The 21,848-nt window shown below is 45.2% G+C and overlaps 1 protein-coding gene across 1 annotated transcript; it reads right to left on the bottom strand.

Annotated features, from left to right (window-relative positions):
- Positions 1-937: 937 nt before the first annotated feature.
- SGPP2 (sphingosine-1-phosphate phosphatase 2) lies at positions 938-21,572 on the bottom strand. The gene is made up of 4 exons (XM_029962668.1): positions 21,456-21,572; positions 10,388-10,567; positions 7,831-7,920; positions 938-1,666 (listed from the first exon to the last, which is right to left on the bottom strand). Exons 1-4 carry the CDS (start codon positions 21,471-21,473, stop codon positions 1,124-1,126), a joined length of 831 nt encoding a protein of 276 aa, XP_029818528.1. The 5' UTR covers positions 21,474-21,572; the 3' UTR covers positions 938-1,123.
- Positions 21,573-21,848: the final 276 nt, after the last annotated feature.

The following is a 21,848-nucleotide window of genomic DNA, read 5'->3' as shown; positions in this document are numbered from 1 at the left end:
TCTCAAAGGTATCTGTGCCCAGCAATTCCTGTGACTCCTCCAAGTCAGCCAGTTGGGGTTTGTGTGGCAAGGTCATGGTAGTGAGGGGTGGCTTCTCTAAGAATGTGCCAGAAGCTTCCCCTATGTCCAACAGAACCAGTGCCAGCCAGCTCCAAGACAGATCCACTGCTGGACAAGGTTGAGCCCCTCAGTAACAGTGGCAACACCTCTGGGATAACACAGCTAAGAAGGAGGAAAAAAACCTGTGCAACTGCAGCCAGAGAGAGGAGTGAAGATATGGGAGAGGAACAACTCTGCAGACACCAAGATCACTGAAGAAGGAGGAGTAAGAGGTGCTTTGGGTGCCAGAACAGAGATTTCACTGCAGCTTGTGGCACAGACCACATGAAGCAGCTGTCCCCCTGCAGCTCACAGAAATCCATAGTGGAGCAGAGACCGACCTGCAGCTTGTGGAGATCCCACATGGGAGCAGCGGGATGCCCTAAGGAAGCTGCAACTCTGTGGGAAGCCTACACTGGAACAGTTACTGAAGAACTGTAGCCCACAGGAAGGACTTGTGTTGGAGAAGTTTTAGAGAGGTGTCTTCTATGGGAAGGACCCCATACTGAAGCAGAGGAGGGGTGTGAGGAGTCTGACCCCCATGGAGGAAGGAGAGCAGAAATAACATGTGATGAACTGACCGTAACCTCCATTCCCCATCCCCCTGTGATGGTGGGTGGAAGGATGTAGAGAATTTGGGGGCGAAGTTGAGCCTAGGAAGAAGAAAGGGGTAGGTGGAAGGTGTTTTTAATATTTGGTTTTATTTCTCATTTTCCTGCTCTGATTAGTTTGGTAATAAATTAAACTAATTTCCCCAAGTCGCGACTGTTTCGCCTGTGACTGTAAGTGCTGAGAGATCTCTCCCTGTCTTTATCTCAACCCTCTCGTTATATTTTCTTTTCCCTGCCCAGCTGAGGAGTGATAGAGCGGCTTTGGTGAGCCCCTGGCATCCAGCCAGAGTCAACCCACCACACCAGTGCAGAAAGGCACAAAACACTTTTTGGTCAAGTTACCAGCCCTGATGGAGTTCCCGCGTCTCTGAAGTGGTGGTGCCGCCCGTCGCTCAGTGAGGAAGGTGCTGAGCTCACTTCAGCCCCAACAGCTCGTGCAGCAGCGGCACAATCACGGTAGCCGTGAAGCCAACTGAGGAGTACGTGATAAACTTATAGGGCACTTCAACTTCCAGTCGTCTCCGGGCTTCCAGGTCACGAATGGGAAACCTGTACCGATAACCCAGCGCACCAAGGACCACGCTCTTCATGAGCCAGCGCGTCAGTAGAACAACTAAGATGCCTACAAAGAACCTGGCTAGCACAACCACCAATTTGCTGGTGATCAGAGGAAATCCAAGCTCCAAACTTTTGCTGGCATAGACTGGTGCAGTGTACTGGTTGGTCAACCAAAATCCCACAGTTGCTCCAGCTGTTGCTCCCAAGATAGTAGTGGTGTCTCCCCTAGTAGGGCTATAATAGTCTAGTTTGGGGTAGTTGTAACATAGGACAAGAGGCACAACTATGGAAAGCAGTGGGCAGAAGGGACTAGTTAACAGCAAGTGATCTATCATGTCCCACGCAGGATACAAGAGCATGAGCAGCACGGCCGAAATCAGTGCTCCACCGATCACATCCTGCAAAGAAATTACGTTTAGGAACTTTGTGAGACCTGGAAGGTAAACAAGATATTCAGGTGATGATTAAAGACCATTATCTGCATTGGTGGGTGCCCAGCAGTGGAGGAACACACTGAATTCACAGTGATGGCAATATTCATGTGCAGGGACAACCTGAAGCCTGTGCTAAGCAAAACCCAACCCAGATACATACAGATATGCATGTATGTGTGGACACATATATTTCCCCTGAACAAGTGAAATTCTCCCCCTCACCCACTCTCATGTTTTAAGGGCACTCTTCACCTACGACCTGAGTGGAAAAGGCACACGCACAGCTCCACCTCAGGGACAACCTCGCAGTAAGCTGCCTTCACACAAACCCTTCCCCTCCCATTATCCTACAAGTAATTTCATCACATCAGCAGGATTATCATTGGCTTGCTTTGCATAAATGGGAAGATGCTGTCCTTTGTCAGAGACAAGCTCCCATCCTGGTAACACGAGCTCCAGGGATGAGAAGTGCAGAGCTGTGGGACGTGGTGCGTGTGCCATGATTTCTGCCAGCCTTGGCAAGAGGCAGGCACTGCCCGGCAGGAATACATCGAAAGGGAATTTGTTGCCCAAGCCACTGAAGTCCAGCTTTCAGTACAGCGCCTGAAGCAAGCACATAGTTAAACTCTAATTTATTAACAGAGGCAAATAAGGTGCTTTAAGAACTTGATTGTTGTCAGCTACAAAGCTGGGAAAGAAGACAGGAGGTAACCTAACAAAAGCCGTGTGTATGAGAGCAGCCAGGTAAAAAGCAATAAAACAAGTTTCCCTGTGCTGCTCTCAGAGGCAGCAGAGTTAGTACTCTAGCCACAAAATACACTGCAAAAGCTGAAGTTAGTCACAGACAGAAATGTCCCTCTTCTCAGGGTTGTTTCTTTTTCACCAAATCATGGCAGTATGAATACTACCATGCTTGGTCACAGTCTGAAAATGAATTATTTATGCAAACTTCACTTTTAGTTAGGCAGGAATGAGGGGACTTTTTCACAACAGAAATATTTAATGGTATTCTGGTAAATGCATTACTCCAGTACGGCTGAACTTCAGCTGTTTACAACTTCCAGGTAATAGATTCACAGCATGTTTGGTTTTAAGCAACTTCAAGAGCCATTTTGCATATTCCTAATACAAATTTCTGCTTACATTTATTCTCTCATTCATAACTTGAGGATAGCCATGGAAATACACAAAGTTGTTCACAGATATCTAGTATGTAAAATACTATTAGGTGTCCATATTTCATAATAATTCCTCTTTTTACATCAATTTTTAGGTGATAACTTTACATGCAAAGCATGTTTTGGCCCAACACTAAGTAAGTACCTCAACACAAAAGAGCTGAGGACTGCTCCCAGGACTGATGTTCAGAAATTCCATCCCCACTCTGTGCCTCTATTTCCCGCCCTGTTATTTGTCCACCTCATATTAGAAGAAAAAGTCCTTCTAAATACCCCTCTATGGGTGATCAAGGAGTGAACTCAAAAGCTGTTCACGTGCTTTTGTTTTCCAATTAAAGAGATGTAACCAAACATCATCATTCCCTCACAAAGGCTTTGCTCAGATCTACCCAGCCAACTCCAGCAGTTCCCAAACTGGTTGCAGACAGTGTCTATTTACAAACCTGATAAAAGTTTTCTGAATTTTATTATCCTCCTCATTCAGCCCCAGTGCAGACACACAGCTCCTGTAGCTTTCAAGCAGGACCCAGATAACCAGCTCTGCCCCAACTGGTGGCTTATACCAGTGGTCTCCAAATGGGGTGCACAAGGCAACCCTTTGGGCTGGGGGAAGAAAATAGCTTTAGCACCACTAATGAGTAAAATAAAATATACATATTTTTTCAAAGTACCGTTTATTTTATCCTTCTATTTTTAAAGTCTATTTTGTGCATGTTTTATACCATATGTATCAGTACAGTAGTACATGATTGCAATTCCTAAGTAAATATGTATGTATGTATAGGTGGTGTATGTTCAAAATTTTTTACTGAACAAAAAAGTTTGGAGGCCAGTGGTTTATTCAGTTTTTAACCCCTATCCACCAATATATGGGCTGCTCATATATTAGGAGCTTAAAGCTTACTAAAAGCTGCTGGAGAGCTCAGGACACACCCAGCCACGGCAGTCTGCGGTGACTTCCTTCGGTCCTGGTGTGCATGGACAGCTTTGAATTTTTGAACACACAGAGATGTTCCAGACCAACCCTTTATACAGACATTTAGCAGTGAATTAATTATTTCCCCCCCGCCTGTTAAACTAAGGAGCAAATGGGAAGAGGAGGGTCGGCTCCGATTTCTGCGAGAAACGCTGCTGTTCTGGACCCTCCCTGCTGTGCCCCCTGGAGCAGGACCCGAGTTTTTCCCGGGGGTGGAGCTGCTGTTAGCACTCCCAGGAAGCACATTCTTTCCTATACGCCTGTGTAAACAGATTAGCCTCTCGCCAAGCCCACAATTATAAAGGAATTTTTAAATAAGGGCAGGCACGAATTTTGCTCAAGGTGCAGTACTACCGGCAAAGCTTAAAATCCCCTGCTGGGATGCTCCAGCTTCCTCAGCACAGATGAGCCCTCCACAGGCTCCATCTACCTCCCCAAAAGGCCCCCCACTGCTCTGCAGCTCGCTCATAGCACCAAACATCTGCCCCTTTTCAGCACCAGTGAGGCCTGGCTCTCATGGATTCTAAGTGGAGAGCTGCCAGTTTGCTTTGCTGCCCTAAGAGCAGGTCACTGTGGGGTTTCTAATGCTGCACTCATTCAGATTGTTTTGCTGTGCACCAGGTACATACAGAAAAACAACAAAGGCAAACATCCAGTTGCAGGTGATGCCTGGGATGCAGGACTGGGGGCTTCAAGATGCTCCCAGCCTGTCATCAGGGTCCGTGAGTACCGTCACCAGCTGCCATTCTTGCTGGCTTTTTATTTCTCTATGTCATAGAGCACAGTTTGGTGTAGGATTGAAAAAGCTTTCTGGAGGTGAGACCCTCCTACACTCTTCCCACTGAATCTACAGTTGGAATTGCAGACACTCACAAAATCCCTCAGGCTATCAAACCAGCACAAACCACCAAACGTTGCCACTCAAGCACCTTCCCTGATATTGCCAATCAAAGCAAAAATCACACTTTTCCCATTCTGTCTTGTACATGGTCACCTCTTTCCTGAGTTACCTTCATGTTTTCATTTAATGTGAAACTCCACCCGGTCTCCTAAAGATAAATATCTTATTTGGTTTCCATTCCTAAAGGTTACTTTATTTCACCCCTCAAGGACTGTACTGCACAGTGTGTAAAGTAATGTGAATATGTTGTTTCTTGATCAGCTTTAAAATATTTAGGATAATTTCAGGATTAATGGTACTATTAAAAAACCTGCAATACAGCACAGGAAAGGGGCAATGTGGAGGCTCCAGAATACCCCCTCCTGAGCACAGTGTCATCAGTAGTAAATGCATCAACACTGAATCGGTGTATCTTGGGGGAAAAACAAGTGACTTTTGTTTACAGAACAACTTGTTTACAAACAACTTTACAAACAACTTTCACGTTTCTTTTTGGTCATAAAAAGCGACCTTTTGACTCCTCCCTATACCCTGCACACAATGCTGGCCAGCACAGGGAATTATTGCTTGTAACTCAGGGCAGCTGCAGTACCAGTGAGGTTCTCACCACATCAGCTGTGGCTCTGGAGGGACAGGCTTCAGCAGCTGAGACAGCTCAGACTTGTTCACTGCACTGAGGCAGAGACCAAAAACTGGGCCAATGTTTTAAGATGGCAAGCAAAGGGATATTTTCTAAAATACAGTTCTCTGGTGAAAAAGGCAAATGAAACAACCACTAGTCTTATTGTCTCCAATTGCTTTTTGTTCCATAAAAATAACTCCTAAAACCTTACGGATTCACTGTTTCAAAATGTGTCCAAATTTTTGCTTTGGCCTTTCCAGGTAACTCCAGATTCCCTCTTTGCCAGGGCTTCATATTCCATCATCTAAGACCTAAAAGAAATGACCCTGCCTTTCCACACACGTGGGACATTCTGGTGTTGAGGTGGTGAAGGTGGGTTGTTGTAACTAATTCACCTCTAAGCAGTGCAAGTGCATTGCTGCCACCCCATTCTTTGGCTGGGTGATGTTCTCCCAGTAACAGCCCAGGCAATGGGTGTTTATTCCCTTTTCCCTAAGCATAGTATTCATTCTGGTACAGCTATAATGATGCAGATAGCTCTCATACCAGCTTACTGCCTCTCCAGAAGGTCTTCAATGGTAACATCTCTTCTACTGACATGACTGTGCTTTCTGAGACCACTCTTGATTCAAAAGCGAGACCAGTAGTGCTGAAATACAAACTGATTTGTAGAGCTGAGACTCCAGAAGACAAGCTTCTGCACCCAAGCTACAGCTGTAGCAAAGCACAATGCAACCCTCCTTGTCACTCCTCTTGTTGTTCCTCGGACAGGAAAAATTCAGTTACACCAAGCTGGTGGATACATGTTACCCACCATGTTATCCACTTACTTTACTAAAACATGATGGTTAATACATAATTATATCCTTTGTATTAAAACCTCAGTTAAAAATCCAGAGGCTCTTCCAGCCAATGGTTTGGCTGAGCAGCTGCTGCACCTCGGCCCTGTGGCATCGCACACGGCTCAGGGCAGGAGCCATCCCTCAAAGTGTGGGAAACAGCTCTGAACTGCACTTGTTCCCCCAAAGAACCAGTCACTGCAGGTGGGGCACCAGAACCAGTCATTGTGGGTGGCACACTGCTGCAGAGAGAGGGGTTGCATTTGGGCAGCTGTGATCTTGGGCCTTTCCCCATCTCAATCCCCACCATGGCATATATGGGATGAAGACCCCAGCAAAGTACATTTGCCCTTTTGAAAGGCAGCATTGCTCCCACGTCAACTAAGGAGCTTTTTTTTGGTTATTTTAAAGCCCTTTTTTACCATGTCAGAAGCACAAAGGACGTTTTCTTCTTTACCCTAAAATCCATCTAAATTTAGAGGAGTCTTTCATTATAATGGACCAGCAAGAGAAGTATGCAAAGAATTTTTACTGATTGACTTAAGGTCACTAGCCAAGAAAGGGTGTCTCCAGCTTCGATGTAAGTTATTGTTTTGATCCACTAGGCCTGAAAGGGAAGGTCAAGCTATATTTTATAGCTAACCCTAATCTCATAAGGGCTCCCTTTCTTACAGTCACCAAGTCTCATTACAAACATAATTACTGCTTAGTAAAAAAAGATTAAATTATTTATGCACATGCAACCAACAATGCATATCAAACTCCTGCAGGGAAGTAGCCAGGATTTTTTATCCGTACTTGGGAAGCTGGACCACCACCCTGACCACTATATATAGTGGTCCACATAAATAGTGTTTGCTCTTGTCAGGAAGGAACCAGTTACTGTGTTATCACAGGTACACTGAAATCTGCTCCTAAAACAGGACTGATGTCTCTAAGCAACTGTGCCCAACAAATCTGTCATATAAAATCACAGATATTTTATGATTATTTTCAGACAAAGTATTTGCGCATCTTAGTCCTTTAAGAATTAGTTTCCTTCCAGCTGAAAACAAGAAACTTGTCATAATATTTTTGTAAGTATGGTACCTTGTATGGTAACAGGAGACCTGCTGTCCCCCAGGCCCCCAAGGGCAGCTCACTTGCCATGGTTTACCCTCGTGACTCACCAACCTGCTATTCCTGCCCTGACACTCCCAGGCTAAACCAGCCCCGTGTATTTCTCGCTGAAAACAGTGATACTGTTGCACAAAAGGCTTAGCTAAGGATCAGCGTCAGTTACCCAAGTACATTCCTCACAATTAAAATTTCAAAATAGAGAACTACAATTGAGATGCCACCCCGACCTCACCCGGCTCCTCAACCTCCGCACGCTTGTGCTTCCCAAGTGCTATAAATTATTCCCCTGTGCACTCAACTAGCAATAGCCTGAGGGTTTCCTCACAGCTCCTTTGAATGCACAGCCTGAAATTCAGTGGCACGACTTTTATATCTCTGTGGTGCCATGGCCAAGGCAGGTCACACATCATTTGAAGAGTGAGAGATGGGAATTGCTGTAGGAAAGCAGAGCTGGAGGCACAACCAGCATGGGGCTGGTGCAGGGCATCCTTACCAGGACTGTGTGCATCCCCGTGTAGAGCCTGCTGAGACACACCAGGGTCGAAAACACAAAAGCTGCTACCAGGCCGAGTTCAAATGGATACTGTGAAAAGGGAAAAAAATTAAAATAAATACACCCATTACACCAAGTAGCTGGACTGACCTAAGGATGTCTGCAAGGATCTCGTGCTGGGAAGTGGCTCCTGACCTGTACTTTCCCAAAGAGATTAATCTGACCTGAAAAAAGACCCCACATCAGCCAACGTGCAATCCTGCTAGAAGGTCATTTCATTACCTGTGGTGCTGCTTTTGCAAAAATATAGTCTCAGTGTGGGGAATCCTGGGAAACAGATGGCATTTGTGGAGTTGTTCCCTTACAATATCTACCTTTAGCATGTTAGTGATAAAGACCTTAAGGAAAATGTCACAGCATGTACAAACGATGTCCAAGGTTGCACTGCAGCCTCAGCTCAGCCAAGGGGATCGTGACAGCCCCAGAGCCTGAGCAGATGTGTGATCAATAGTCCTCGAGCAGTGGGCTGAGAGGGGAGAATCAATGTCTGGGCTGAAACCACAATCCGGCTATTAGAGCAGTCAGGACCGCTCTTCCCCGTGACACTTAAAACTTTAATCATCTTCTTATGAAGCTGTTTTTGCTTAATTCCCTCTCCAAGTTGCCTGCAAACATGGAAAGGAGCATTTGAATAAGTCAATGTTTAAAAAGGAAAAAAACCTCCTACATTTGGTAAAGAATAAACTTAACATATTAGCCCTTAATCCAGTCATTCAAATCCTGAAACCGAGTGGGCTGCTGGGTTCCTTTCAGTCCAAAAAGGAGATTTTTCTGTAAAAAATAAACCAACTCCAAATACAAATAAATGAAATTAATTCACCCAATTTGACACAAAGTCTCCATCTTCTGCTAGAGGCTGCCAACTCACCAGGGTGGCCACAGGTCAGAGCAAAAATGCATCTGTGGAAATTTTAAGCATAACAACTCTCTTCTGACCCTTTCACCCAGCATATTCTAACCACCAAATAGAGAGCCCAGACCCAGCTGCAGATGTCACTCCCAGTTCATAAAACACTACTTTTCCTGGCTTCTCTAAGCCTTCAGAGGATTTACACCCACTTTACTCCCCCCTTAGCGAGCAGCCTGGGAGCTAGTCCAGATCAGTAATTGATATTTAGGGCAGCTTGAGAAGATAGCAGCATAATGTTCTGGAAGATTTTTCTGTCCTAATAGAGGCAATTAAATCATTTAATTATTTGACAGCAGTTTTATTGTTTCATGGCAGCTTCCAAGAAGTGCCAGGCAGCCTGTGAAGAGCTGCGTGTCCCAGTGGTCACTTGTTGATTAAAGAAGAAGAGAAGGTGCTGCTGGACCAGGTCTTCTTGGCAGCTCTGACACACAGGATGGATCTGGTCTTCCAAGGATGACAAATATCCCATCTTATGGCTTCCTGTCCCCATCCCACTGTCAAGCTGTTCTGATCAGTTACCACACAGTGATCGGGGAGCAGGGGGCTGGCAGCACAGCTTTGGGCATGACTGACCTGCTCACTTGTTCCCATGCTGTGGGCAGGAGAAAAGCCTGCTACTTCACAGCTGGGACCAGAGGGGTCTGGAAGTTAAATTATCTCAGAGATCTCAGTGTAACTCAGAGATTCCCATTGCTATGAGCTGCAGTCCCAGGACGCAGTGAACAGTGGCCACCTTTCTCCCTGCACAGGACTGGCACTGCAGGGGGGACACCCAGGGACACTGTGACAGCAAGACCCCCCTGGCTGTACTGCAAGCCCTCTTGGCTACATGGATTTATCCTTGAAATACACTTGAGAGGGCTGAGAAACATGCTTAAGTACAATGCAGCCAGGAAGTTATTATTGCTAGAGTACAGGAAATGCATGCTTGGATTCATAAAATGAAACGAAAATAATCATCATGGAGAAATGAGTTTCTAGTAAATAAACCTTTTAGAAAGATAATGAGGGAAAATAATGATGAAAAATCCCCGAGCAGCCTACAGCTCCAGTGCAGTGAAATTGCTGTTACTTCTCTGGCAAACAGGCTCTCAGATCATGTTGTATGCTGTTAGTCTAACATATGCTAGAGCCAGGGGATTTCCAAGGATGCTTTTCCTCTCATACAAAAAACAGGTGACACAGAGCTCCTTGGTTTCCCTGGGAGCTGGCCTGTCCTGACGTACAGCAGTGACTTGGAGGGCATGGGATGAGCACAAAATGCTGGCATTGGGCACCTTCCCTCCACGGTCACACCATGTGAGAAAGCACAGTGAACTCACCAAACCATGGCAGGGCAGTGCAGCCTGCCCACAGTTCATGCTAAAGAGAGATTTCCACTGGGTTTCTTTTTGTGTCTATTATTGGCCAGCTACAGGTAAACACAGGAAAGAATACATACACATCTGTGAAAATAAATACAGAGCTCCTCTGGAAGCGGCAACAGCTTTGGATTTGCCAGCTTTGTGTAGCTTGCTGGAAGCAGACACATGCTTTTTTAAAAAGACATATATTTTCTTTTCCTTCCTTTCTTTTTGTACCCCCTACCTTGTACTGGTTCGTGGTTGCAATGAAAAAGGAGAAGGAGATGGCTGTGGCTGCCATGGCGTGGGTGGAAGGCATCCCATACTCCGCGTTCGTCCTCATTTCCAGCTTGACAACAGGTGGTGAGAGAGGTCGAGGCCACTTCAGGATGTCCTTGGAGACCTGGCCTATGTACATCACTATCTGGGGACAGGAAAGGCCACAGGGCTGTCAGTCAGCACAGACAACCCCCATGCAACCCACCCAACAACCACCTGTATTTCTGTGCTTTTTCCTGCAAAATCCACCCCTCCAAGTGCAGAATTTATCCCCTGAATTATTAAAGGGGTTGCCATTAGCTTAGTCAGTGAAGGAAGCAGTGGTTTTACTGCACCGTGTGGTAACTTGATCAGAAGTGGGACCAAAAGGAGGGTTGGCTGACGAGATGCAGCAATACAGGACAGTGTGAGACAGACAGCTGGCTCCCACCCCATGCCAGAGAAGTTTAAGTTCCCTCCCTATCCCTCACACCCCCTCTCCTTCAAAGAAAACAGCTATAAGAGAAATTTTCCCAGCACCATCTTTGAATCAGTGCCTTGCCCAGCCATGTCCCCCCCAGCTGCGTGCAGCACCAGCTCCCCCATTCCCAGCAGCTCCCACTCCACCCACTGCACGAGGTGCTGCAGGAAACCCTCTGGGATGCACCACCCGTGTGGTTATTAAATTACAACCTCAGCATCCTTGGTGAGGCAGCAGAGGGAGAACTGGACAAGCAACATGAAGTACCAGTTCTCCTGCCTAACTCCGCAGTAAAAGGCTTTTGTTCCCTGCTTGGGACCCCACAGGTTTAAGCAAAGACTCCATTAATTAGCTCCCAAGGAGAGCAACACTATTTTTGGGGGGAAATGTTGCATTCTCAGTTCAGCAACAGAAGCAGAGGTAAGGATGGCCAGCATCCCTAAGAGGTGCAGCTCATCCAGCCATGCCCAGGGCACCCACTGTGTCAACATCCTCTGCTCCTTTGCAGCAGGCTCTCAGCATCCAGTGAGGACTGAGAAAAATCAACCAGGCTGTCCCTGGAGGATGCATTTCCTTTCTATTTCCAGCCTCCTGCCTTTAGATAGTGTAGCCAGACATAGGCAAAGAAGGCTCTTCAAAACAAAGCAAACCTTTTTCCTTTTTTTTTTAATATAAAAATCAGGTTAACTGATGTCTACCATGAAAGTTCAGTTGCTGTGTGAGACAGCTCACTGTTCTGCTTCTCACGCTTCCACTAGCAAAGGAGGGGTCTTAAAATAACATCCTTCCCATGCTGGTGTTAGCCATATGCTACAACAGCAACACGATCATCCAGTGCCACATTTGTCACCAGCCACATTACATCCCTCTCTCTCCCACCAGCCATTTAAAAAATGGCTTCACATTGAAAGAAAGACATCAGGACTCGGGATTCACATGTCAGGACCAGGAAAAAGCCAAAAGTCATGTCCTTTTCTCTACAACAAAACACATGCTGCAGAGAGTACTAGACTTACATCCAGCACCAGAGCCTGGAAAAGTGATTGCTGGTGCCTTTTTAGCCTTTATCCCTCATCATGTGAATCACGTTACTGCCTTACTATCAGCACCAGGTGTGACACTCCTGGCTGCTCCTGCAGACACACAGGGGAGACAGCAAAGACCCTGCCCCAGACTGTTCACAGTAAACAAAGGCTCAAGGAACAAATGTCTTTTAGGAAACACTGTGTCGGTTTATTTGGTTAATGCTACCAGTTTCCAAATGGATGCAGGCACATCTTTGGAAGTTAATTAAATTCTGGGGTAGAAAGCAAAATTACTCTCTCCAGCAGAACATAAAACATTGAGGCTGCTGTTTGTGATACCATCTGAGAGGCAAGGTAGAATGAGCCAGTTTATCAGCAGTCCTCTGTAATAATGACTTCCACTTGTGGAAGTATTATTAGTGCTGGTACGTAAGAGCATTACAGGAGAGGAAATGAGTCATCTCTAAAATGAAGGCTATGCTAGGACTCCTCTGATGGTGACAAACAGGCTGAATGCTTGAGGTGGTATGGGTAAGCAAAAATACCAGGCTTCCTCACAACACCCTCCTTCCTGGCATCCCAGATTAAATTCTGACCCTTCTACTTTTTAAAAACACATATTGTACAGACGGTGAGGAGAGGTGAGACAACCTCTGTATAAACACAAAGAGGAATCCAGAATGTGCACAGACTAAGCACTGATCTCTGACACACCAGACCTTTGCCTTTAGCTTATCTGGGTACCGTGCACGTGTCTTTACACACAATGTCCTGGATTATTTGGCAGAAGCAGCAGTTGTGGGCGCAGTAAAACATCCCTCGCCAGTTGAACTGGCAGGCTTCCCCGAGAGGTGAAACATGGCAAGTGCCCGTGTCTAAAGGCTCCCCAGCACAGGTGTTGCTCTGCTTTGCCTGCACCCCACATGTTGCTCACACCAGCTGGAGGAGCCAGACTCAAAACACATTCATCTAAGATTTAAATAAAACCCATTCCAAAAGTTTTTCTGTACCCGTGTACATTTCCACCCAAGGGGTCTCCAAGCCCAAGGCTGAACACTGGGGAGAAGAGGGAACAGGCCCTCCAGAGCAAGCAGGTGCTGTTTGCTCTCTTGTAGGCATGGCAGAGAGCAAAACCTTGAAGCAAGTAATGCCTCCATGCTTAATTGTTCTGTTTGCTTCTTCCTTGCATTGCTGACATTTTTTGCCTGCCTAGAGTGCTGTATTACAGCTCTCAGTGCTGTTCTTCTGTGTTTATTTCTAGCATAGGCTCTTTTAAATAACCTGAGTTTCAAAGATGTATGTGTGAAAAAGGGGCACTGCTAAGGCTGGCAGGGAGGGAGGGGAGCTGAAGCTCAAGGATGGACAAGAGAAAAGTACCCAAAACCAGGCCCCAAACCTGGGCAGAAAGAAGTGATGTTCTTGAACATCAGATAGGTTCGCACAAGGAGCCCTTGTCCCAAGACCCTCACCACACTTTCCCACAGGAACCCCTGTTAAGGGACACTCAGGGACCCTGCTTTCCCTCTGCATTTTCCAGTCCTACAAGCTATGGTTGAGACAAGAGCTACAGCGCGAGTCCTTATTAAACAAATGACAGCAAAAGCAGGACTGTGGCCTGGGAGCAGAGGTGTGGTGGAGGGGTCACTGGCAACCATCATGCACATGCATAGCAGGGAAATGCCACCTTCCTGTCTGTGCTGAGGTGTGTGCATGCACACACAAGGAAAAGTTGCTCCCATAGCACTGACATGGTGGGGACCCTCAGGAAGTTATGTCAGCTCCTTAACATTTGCAGGGTCACTTTACAGGGGCATGGCAGCACCAGCTGTGGGAAGTAAAGCACATCCCCTCAGTCCCTTCCTCCAAAGCCACAGGGGCACAGCCTGTCACCATGGGGCTATCCTCTACCATCTTCCCAGGAGACCCTGGCCTCAGGCTGCACAGCTCTCGCCTTAGTGCAGCACAAACCAGGCACTCCATTCATTGGCTGAAGCTGTGAGCTGCACTCACAGGCAGAGGGAGAGCCCAGGGCAGGCTTTTCCTCCCAAGGACTCCTGCTCAGCACTGCATGGGAATGTATTATCTGCATCTCACTCTGCTCTGCAGCGAAGCAGTAAGCAACCCAGCTAACTGAGCCATGCTTGAAACCCAGAGTACAACTGCCCTAATCTGAACAGAGGTGAACAAGCCTCCTCTGTTTCTGCTCTGCCAGGTGCTACCACACCAGTTCAGCAATTCCTGTTCAGCTGGGAATGTGACACAGACTGTGCCTGAGCTGCCGTCCCTCCCAAGGGTCTCGCATCTATAACCACACAGGCTGAACAAATGGGCCAGAGCAGCAAGCTGACACACCAGTCTAAATCCAAACCCATAGACACTGTTATTCAGTTTTGGATCCTGTGAATTTTCTGCTCTTTTCTCGTACACATCCATGCCTTCCGAATGCAATGAAAATGACTCTGAAGTCTCCCAAGTTAAATCCTTACAAAAAATGTAAGCATCAATAAAAAAAAAAAATACCTGGGTAAGGACTTCTTACTTGTTCCCCTCTCAAAATTACTTTTTATTAATACTGGAAGCAACTTAAAATCAAGACTTCCCTCCCTGGTGCCTACCAGTAGAGCTGGGGTGGCCTGTGCTGTGCGAGGGCAATAACAATCATTTACAGTAAGCCAGGGTATCAGGTGAAGGAAAGGCAAAGCTTTATTGCCACTTTGGGTCAACAGCATTACATTTTACTACATAAAGGCAATTGGCAGTTGCTATAGCAGCACGACAGCCTCTGTAGTCTTTTTCTGAGAGCTTCCTCTTAATTTGCTCTGAGTCATATATATGGTCTGTCTCCAAAAATATATCCTCACCTGGGCCTTTACATCACAGTAAACAAGATGAATCTACCTTTGTCATTTTAACAGATCTTGCTTTATTGAACAATCACAGAATTAAACTTGAGGCATTAGCATCCACACAGGTCCAGATGCCAATTCATTTGTTCCAACATCTGCAAGAGTTCCCTCTGGGGTGAGAGACTGCTCCCTTCCCTCTGAGCATTTTAGTCCCAAAATATGACCTGTGTCCTAGACATTTGCATACCTCTGGTATTGAGTCAATCATCTAAGAAGAGGTTTTTCTCACCTGCAGGTGTTGTCTGGCATTTGCAGTGGTTCTCCCTCACTCCTCTCTCAGTTGCTGCAGGCAGCACTCCCGTGGCAGGAAGCAGGAACACTGCAAGCAGATTTACCGCCACAGTGCAGATGCACAAGAGGGCACACAGACACACAGCCAAGCCAGTTCTGCATGCAGAGGCACAGAACCAGTGCCTCAGGGCACAATTTCCCCTGTGGAACATTCCTATGGCAGCTGCCCAGACCCCGAGTCTGGCAGGATTGAGGAAACAGGCTCAGTGCTGCAGGTGTGCTGTGTGTGGACATCCTCCATCACCCTTCCCCTGCCACGGCCTCCACACAGGGCTGGGCACACCTGAGCCTCCCACAGGCATGTGAAGGTCAGGAGGAGCAACTCTTTTGTATTCTGTAATATTTCAGCTAACAAAGAGAAACCAGAACATGTTTATTTTCAACTTCTGATTTTACAGCTCTTCTATCTATGCTATTGATCTACTAAAAGGACAAGATGAAATTCAAGAGGAGACATGGGGTCAAAAAGCATTGGCGACGCCTTCCCCGAGACTCACAGTGTGGCAGCCTGACTTTGAATCTGCTGTTTTGGCTCCAAAACAGAAACTCTATAACCTGGCTCTAGAAACCCTGGCCTGCAGTAGCATATGTCATCTTCTCAGAAAGGAAACTCACAGTTTGAAAATGATGTTGTTTTGGGTTTTTTTCCATAACATTATGCACTGATAAGAGTGACCAAGTACATCAGGGGAAAAAGGAAGGATGCACTATTAATAAACTGGCATTTGCAGATTAGTCAAGCAGAAGCAAAACTGTATGTGGTTGCCAAGGCAAGACTTTCATTTACCATACAGGAATTAAACCAAGCACCCAGGCTGCACCATTCACAGCTTCTGTTCTCAGCATCCCCCAGTGAAAGCTTAAGTGACCAGAGAAACACTGCAGCAGATAATAGCTGTGACTGTGTCCCTTGAGCATCCCTTGGTTCATGGGGAAAGAGGAGCAGGGAAAGGAAGAGAACGTTCTTGTGGAGATACTCCTCTACCCCCAAGTCAATGCCAAGAACTAGGGTTTGGCATCAGGGAAACACACCGTGAAAGTCACTGAGCAGCACTGCTGGCCTTTTGCCCTGGCAGCAGCCCATGTGGAGGAAGCCCTGTAGAGCAGAGGAGCCCCAGGCACCCCCAGCCTGGGGGGGCCCTAAGCCACTCTCTGATTTTATCCTGCTCTCCATCCCCTCCCTGAACCTCCCTGCATGCAGATATGCCAACGGCTGGGATCCTCCTTGAGGCACACATGCCTTATGGGAGAGGGCAGCTGGCTGTGGGAACTCAAGGATCTGCCATTTCCAGCATGGTTATTACTTTTCAGAAAATACATCAATCTTGTGCTAGCTGCACAGGAACTTTACACGTTTTTCAAGGGTTTAGTCAGGTTTGATGGGACATTCAAGGTCACACTGAGCTGGTGGGATGCTCAGACACTCGGGTTGTTCCAGCTCCACAATGGGAGCAGCAAATCTAGGAGGCAGGTCTCAAGCCCACCACAAGCTTCACAGCACACACATCATGGCAAGGGTCAGCAGGAGACAGGGAGAGAGGAGAGACAGCATAGACAGCTTCCTAGAAAAAGTTATATATATACATGTGTGTGTGTATATATATATATATATATTATATATATATATATATATATATATATATATGTATGTATGTATATAAGGAGGGAGGACTTTGTCTCAATTCAGGCTTCAGAAACACAAAACCAGAACAAGATCTCGTGCTTCCAGAAGTACAACCAACTAACACCCTAGCACATTCACTCTGTCTTTAAAAGAAGCCTTTGGACAAAAACTATAAGGGGGTTGACTATCTCATAAGGAGCTCAAAGAAGGAAATTTGGGGCCAATCTCCTGGCAGCAGGAAAAGTACTGTCAAATTGATCTGGTTTGTCATCTAACACCTAAAATTGGGAAATGGTTATACCTAGTAGATCTAGTGAAATACAAAAGGCTGCCAATTTAAACTTCACCTTAAATGATTCACAGCTGGTCTCAGTTGTGAAAGCCTCACTGGCACTCTTTCTTCAGGGGTGGAGTACATCTACCAGCTCTTACAAAATTCCATTTCAATCAACACTTTATCAACTTCCACATGGCATTTTCTTTTAGGGACCATTTATTTTTGCATTCTGACATTATGTAGTTATTTATGTGCCCGAATACAGTTTTACATGATCTTGTGCAGTGTAATATATGATGCTTTCAAGAGCTCCACTTTTGAGTGACTATGTTTATCAGCTGTTCCAGGCTTGTTTTGGTGAAATGTACAAAAGCAGTAAAACTAACAAACACATAAGAATTGTTAAACCCAAAGTTTGCTTCAAAGTGTGTTTTCAAAGCAGTGTCCAAGGATTCAAGCACCTCACAATAATGTCAGTGGCACCCCAATTGCAGGTAAACTCCTGCTGGTTAGGAAACTCCTGGTTACCCTGAGAGATGGAGTTCAGAGCTCATCATTCCTAACTATGTGCTGACAGTCTGTACAAAGCTGTTCCTCTGAAAAGCAAGATGCTAAATTGCCATGGACTCAGACCCAGGACTTTCTCAGACTTGCTGAAAATGTCTACACCCAGTGCTGCTCAAGGAGCCCAGAGTGGCACACACAGCCTGGCAAACTCCTGCCTGGCATCACCAGGCACCCAAACCCTGCCTTCCTTCAGAGCTGACACCTACCCCTGAGTCAGCAGCTTATCACTGTCACATGCCAACAGCTTCCACACCTGCCCCAACAAAGTCCATGCTGGCCAGCTCTTATTTATATTGCATAAATTAAAGTTTTATAGGCTATAAAGAAGTGTGGATACCCTCAGAGAGAAAAAAAAAAAAAAAAGAGAGAGAAAAAAAGATTTCCAGGCATGCTGAATAACAAACTGAAACTGTAACTAATTTTTTCCCCAGGTCTCTACGTCTGAAATTGCACACCAAAATAAAGCTTTCAGACCTGAGAAGTGCAGAAAATAAAAAACAAACAAACAAACATACAAAACCAAAGTGAGCTTTCGCCTCTTGACCTGAGATGTGCAGTGAATTTAAAGTACATTTGAGGCCTGGTTTGTGTGAAGCTATTTTTCATCTCTGTACTTCCTGGTTGAAGTCACGACAGTCACAGGCTTCAAAACTTTGTCTGTGCAGGTTCAAGAGCTTTTACTTCAAATTTCTGGAGAAGAGAAGCAAAGACACCAGAGTACCTTCAGCACTGACCCAGCATCTTGCTCAGAAGTTTCAGTTATTTCCTCCATCTATCCAGAAAGGTAAAGCCTGCATATATACTGTGAATCCTCAGAGAAAAGACACCATTGGAACTGCCTTATGCATGTTTCTTCTTGTGATTGTACTTTTATTTAAAAAGCTCCTTTCCTGTGCGGTTTGCAGCCAGCCCCATTCTCTCTCCAACTTCATTTTGTTAGGGACTTATCTAAGTTTTCAGTCTGCTCAGAAAATAGTCTGTTCTTTAATCATCCCTGGCCCTGCTCCAGTTTGAAATCATCTTTCTCAAATGGGGGTGACTGGCTCTGCATAAAATATTACAGATAAGATGGCAGGAAAGCTTTGTAAACAGCATTAGTGCTGCTTTGATTTCTAAGGGAAGAAACTCCCCTGATTCATCCTGGCAAACTGACATTATTTCCAACTTGCAGCAGAAACTCACAGGTTTAAGTTGGAAACAGCACAAACCAAAGTACCACCCTCAGCACCCTTCTGTTTCTCCAGTGCTCACAGGCAGCCCCACTTCTCCTGGCCGATGATCTCACCCTCTTTGTCACCACCATCCCTGCCTACGATGTTCCCAGTGTACCCAGCTCTCACTGGGAACTCTCACTGGTCCACTCCCTGCTGAAGAGTTTCACTAACAGCCCCTCCTCATCCTGAACATCTCTTTTAAAGGGAACTACTACTACCTTCCTCTTAAAGCTCTCCCTTTGATACCAACTCCTTTCCCCTGATGGGTAAGAGCCTTCTGCAGAACATGCCTGGGTGCTGCACTTGCCCCTTCATACTTTTCCCAGACTTCAACTGGCAGCTGTTGCCAGAGATATCAGGTTACCTGGATTTTTACTTTTATCTAACACAGCTCTTAGCCCCACATCATCATCATCCATTCAGAAGCATTTCTTCAAAACTCTGGATTGCACTTCTGCTCACCACTGTGTCACCAGACAGGTGTCCTTCCACTGCTATCAACCAAAAACCTCCCAGTTAGCTAACACCATGGCTTTGTCCCACTGACTCCTTGGCATTTCCCATGCAGCTAAACCAATTGTGCTGTCACATACATGACTAAGACCAGGCTGGATGGGGCTTTGAGCAACCTGGTCTAGTGGAAGGTGTCCCTGCCCATGGCAGGGAGGATGGAAGTAGATGATCCTTAAGGTCCCTTCCAACCCAAGCCATTTTATGATTCTGTAAGACAGACCAGCACCACTTACAGCACTGTTAATACCAGTTCCTGCTCACAGCCTTCTCGCCAGCAAGAAACCCACCCAGCTGAGTTTGCCATAATATTAACACATGGCCTGCACAGACATCTTTAGTCATTTCACAATTACACATAATCAACGTTTTAAAAATACAGATTGTCATAAGCCCATATATTTAAAACAACTTCCCCTTTTCATTATAAAGTGCAAATCCACAACTCCCTCAGTAACTGGAAAAATAATATTAATAATCATAATATCACATGCTTGAATACTCTAATTACAGAATCACAGAATATGCTGATTTGGAAGGGATCCGCAAGGATCATCAAGTCCAACTCCTGGCCCTGCACAGGACCATCCCCAAGAATCACACCATGTGCCTCAGGGTATCATCCAAACACTTGAACTCTGTCAGGCTTGGTGCTGTGACCACTGACCTGGGGAGCCTGTTCAATGCCCAACCACCATCTGGGTGAAGAACCTCTTTCTAATATCCAACCTAAACCTCCCCTGACACAACTTCAGACCATTCCCACAGGTCCTGTCACTGGTCACCACAGAGAAGAGATCAGTGCCTGCCCTTCCTCTTCCCCTCACGAGGAAGTTATAGACTGTGACGAGGTCTTAAACCAGACTAGATCTGGCCAGTACTCAGAAGAGCTCCTTGAAAGAAAAAGACAAGGCAAGTCTGCATGTGAGGAGCTCTAAAGAGTCATTTTCTGAGCAATATGCAAACCCAGAAGGCAGTGACTACCAATTTTCATCTTCTGTGGCATGTTTCCAGAAGCAGTAGGTGTACTCCTGGCCAAAACCCAGCTCTAATTATACAGTGTCCACCTACTTCTACATTTCACTTGCAAGTTATTTTTCATGTCCTCTTTATAAAATGTATTGACTAGGGTTATTGGCACAGAGCAATTGATGCCTTCTCTCCAAGACCGTGTGTATTTGAAGTGTATTAAGAATTCAAATAGTTTTTATTATTTCTTATCATATTATTTGGTCAAAAGACAGAATATTATTAAACAGAATTGACCAAATCACAGAGAAGCTTCACTGTAAAGAAAAAAAGCTAGCTATCAAACCCAAGTTTTTACCAAACTTCAATTTCTTAGATCAATTGACAGCTAAACCTCCATGGTCCTGCCATCTGCCAGAGGTGCTCACTTACCTCCCTTCCTTGTTCTAAAATGGTCATATTTGGGCAGCAAAGATCTGATCAATACCAGGATGAGCAATGTCAGTGACAAAAGAGCCAATCTCTGCCTGAAGTGCCTGGTTATCTACTATTTTTTCAGTGCCAGAATGGAAATACATTTTTCTGGATACCCACAAACCACACTTGTGAAGGCTGAAGCAATGCAGAAACCAGTTAATTTGAGAATGCTCTCGTATTAACAAAGAAATCAATGCTTTTAAGTCTTAGTCTTCAACAGATAATCTGATTCCCCCCCCTCAAATTACTGCTTATCCTGCTGCAGTCTGCACATCCCCTTACTATCAGGTTTATAGTAATTTCAGTCAAGCAAGAACTATGCAATAAGTTATGCAGAAGAAATTAGAATAAGAGAAAGATTTCCCAAAGTTATGAAAAATTATCATTAAAATACTATGACACATTGGGAAGGAAGTGTTTTCCCCAACTGTTCTATGTAAATCCTATCAGCAGCTGAATCTGTGATTGGGCTGGAAAAAAATAAGTCAGTCCAAGATGTGGCAGAGATGAGCAGACACCCCATGTCAACTAATGCCTGCCAGCTCCTCTTTCAGCATCACAATGCCTCTGATCCCTGAACACACGAGTTATGTATAAATAGTGTCAGTGCTTCTTTTGTTTGAAGGGATTTTGTTTGTTCAAAGGGTTATTCTTAAATATTCATTTGCTGTAGATACAGAATCAACATTTAAATTAATCATAGAAATACTTACAGACCAAACAATTATCATTCTTCTAGATACGGAGTGATCAATATTCCAGTAGGTAAATGGAAGGAAAGTGATATAAAAAATCTCTTCACCCAAAGCAGCTGAAAACCTGAACAAGTAGTAGTAGAAGTAGTTCTTCACAATATACTTCTGTGTGCAGCCCTGGAAAAGGAGAATTTTGCAAAGTTTTAATGAATTAGAAAATCACAGTAAACATTTAAGATACTTTAACTGCTACAGTTCCCAGACCTTAAACTAAACAACTTGTTATAAAAAGTGTCAGGAAATGAAGTTCAACTTTTATACTAAAATGAAGACTATAGTGATAGCTCAACTATGTTTCCTGCAGAGCAGAAATCTATTCAGGCTAATTAAACTGACAGAAACTTTCAAGAG

This window comes from Manacus vitellinus, unplaced genomic scaffold (assembly GCF_001715985.3).
Source record: "Manacus vitellinus isolate BGI_N305 unplaced genomic scaffold, ASM171598v3 scaffold_49_pilon, whole genome shotgun sequence".
NCBI lineage: Eukaryota > Metazoa > Chordata > Aves > Passeriformes > Pipridae > Manacus > Manacus vitellinus.
This window is presented reverse-complemented; position numbering and strand designations above follow the sequence as displayed.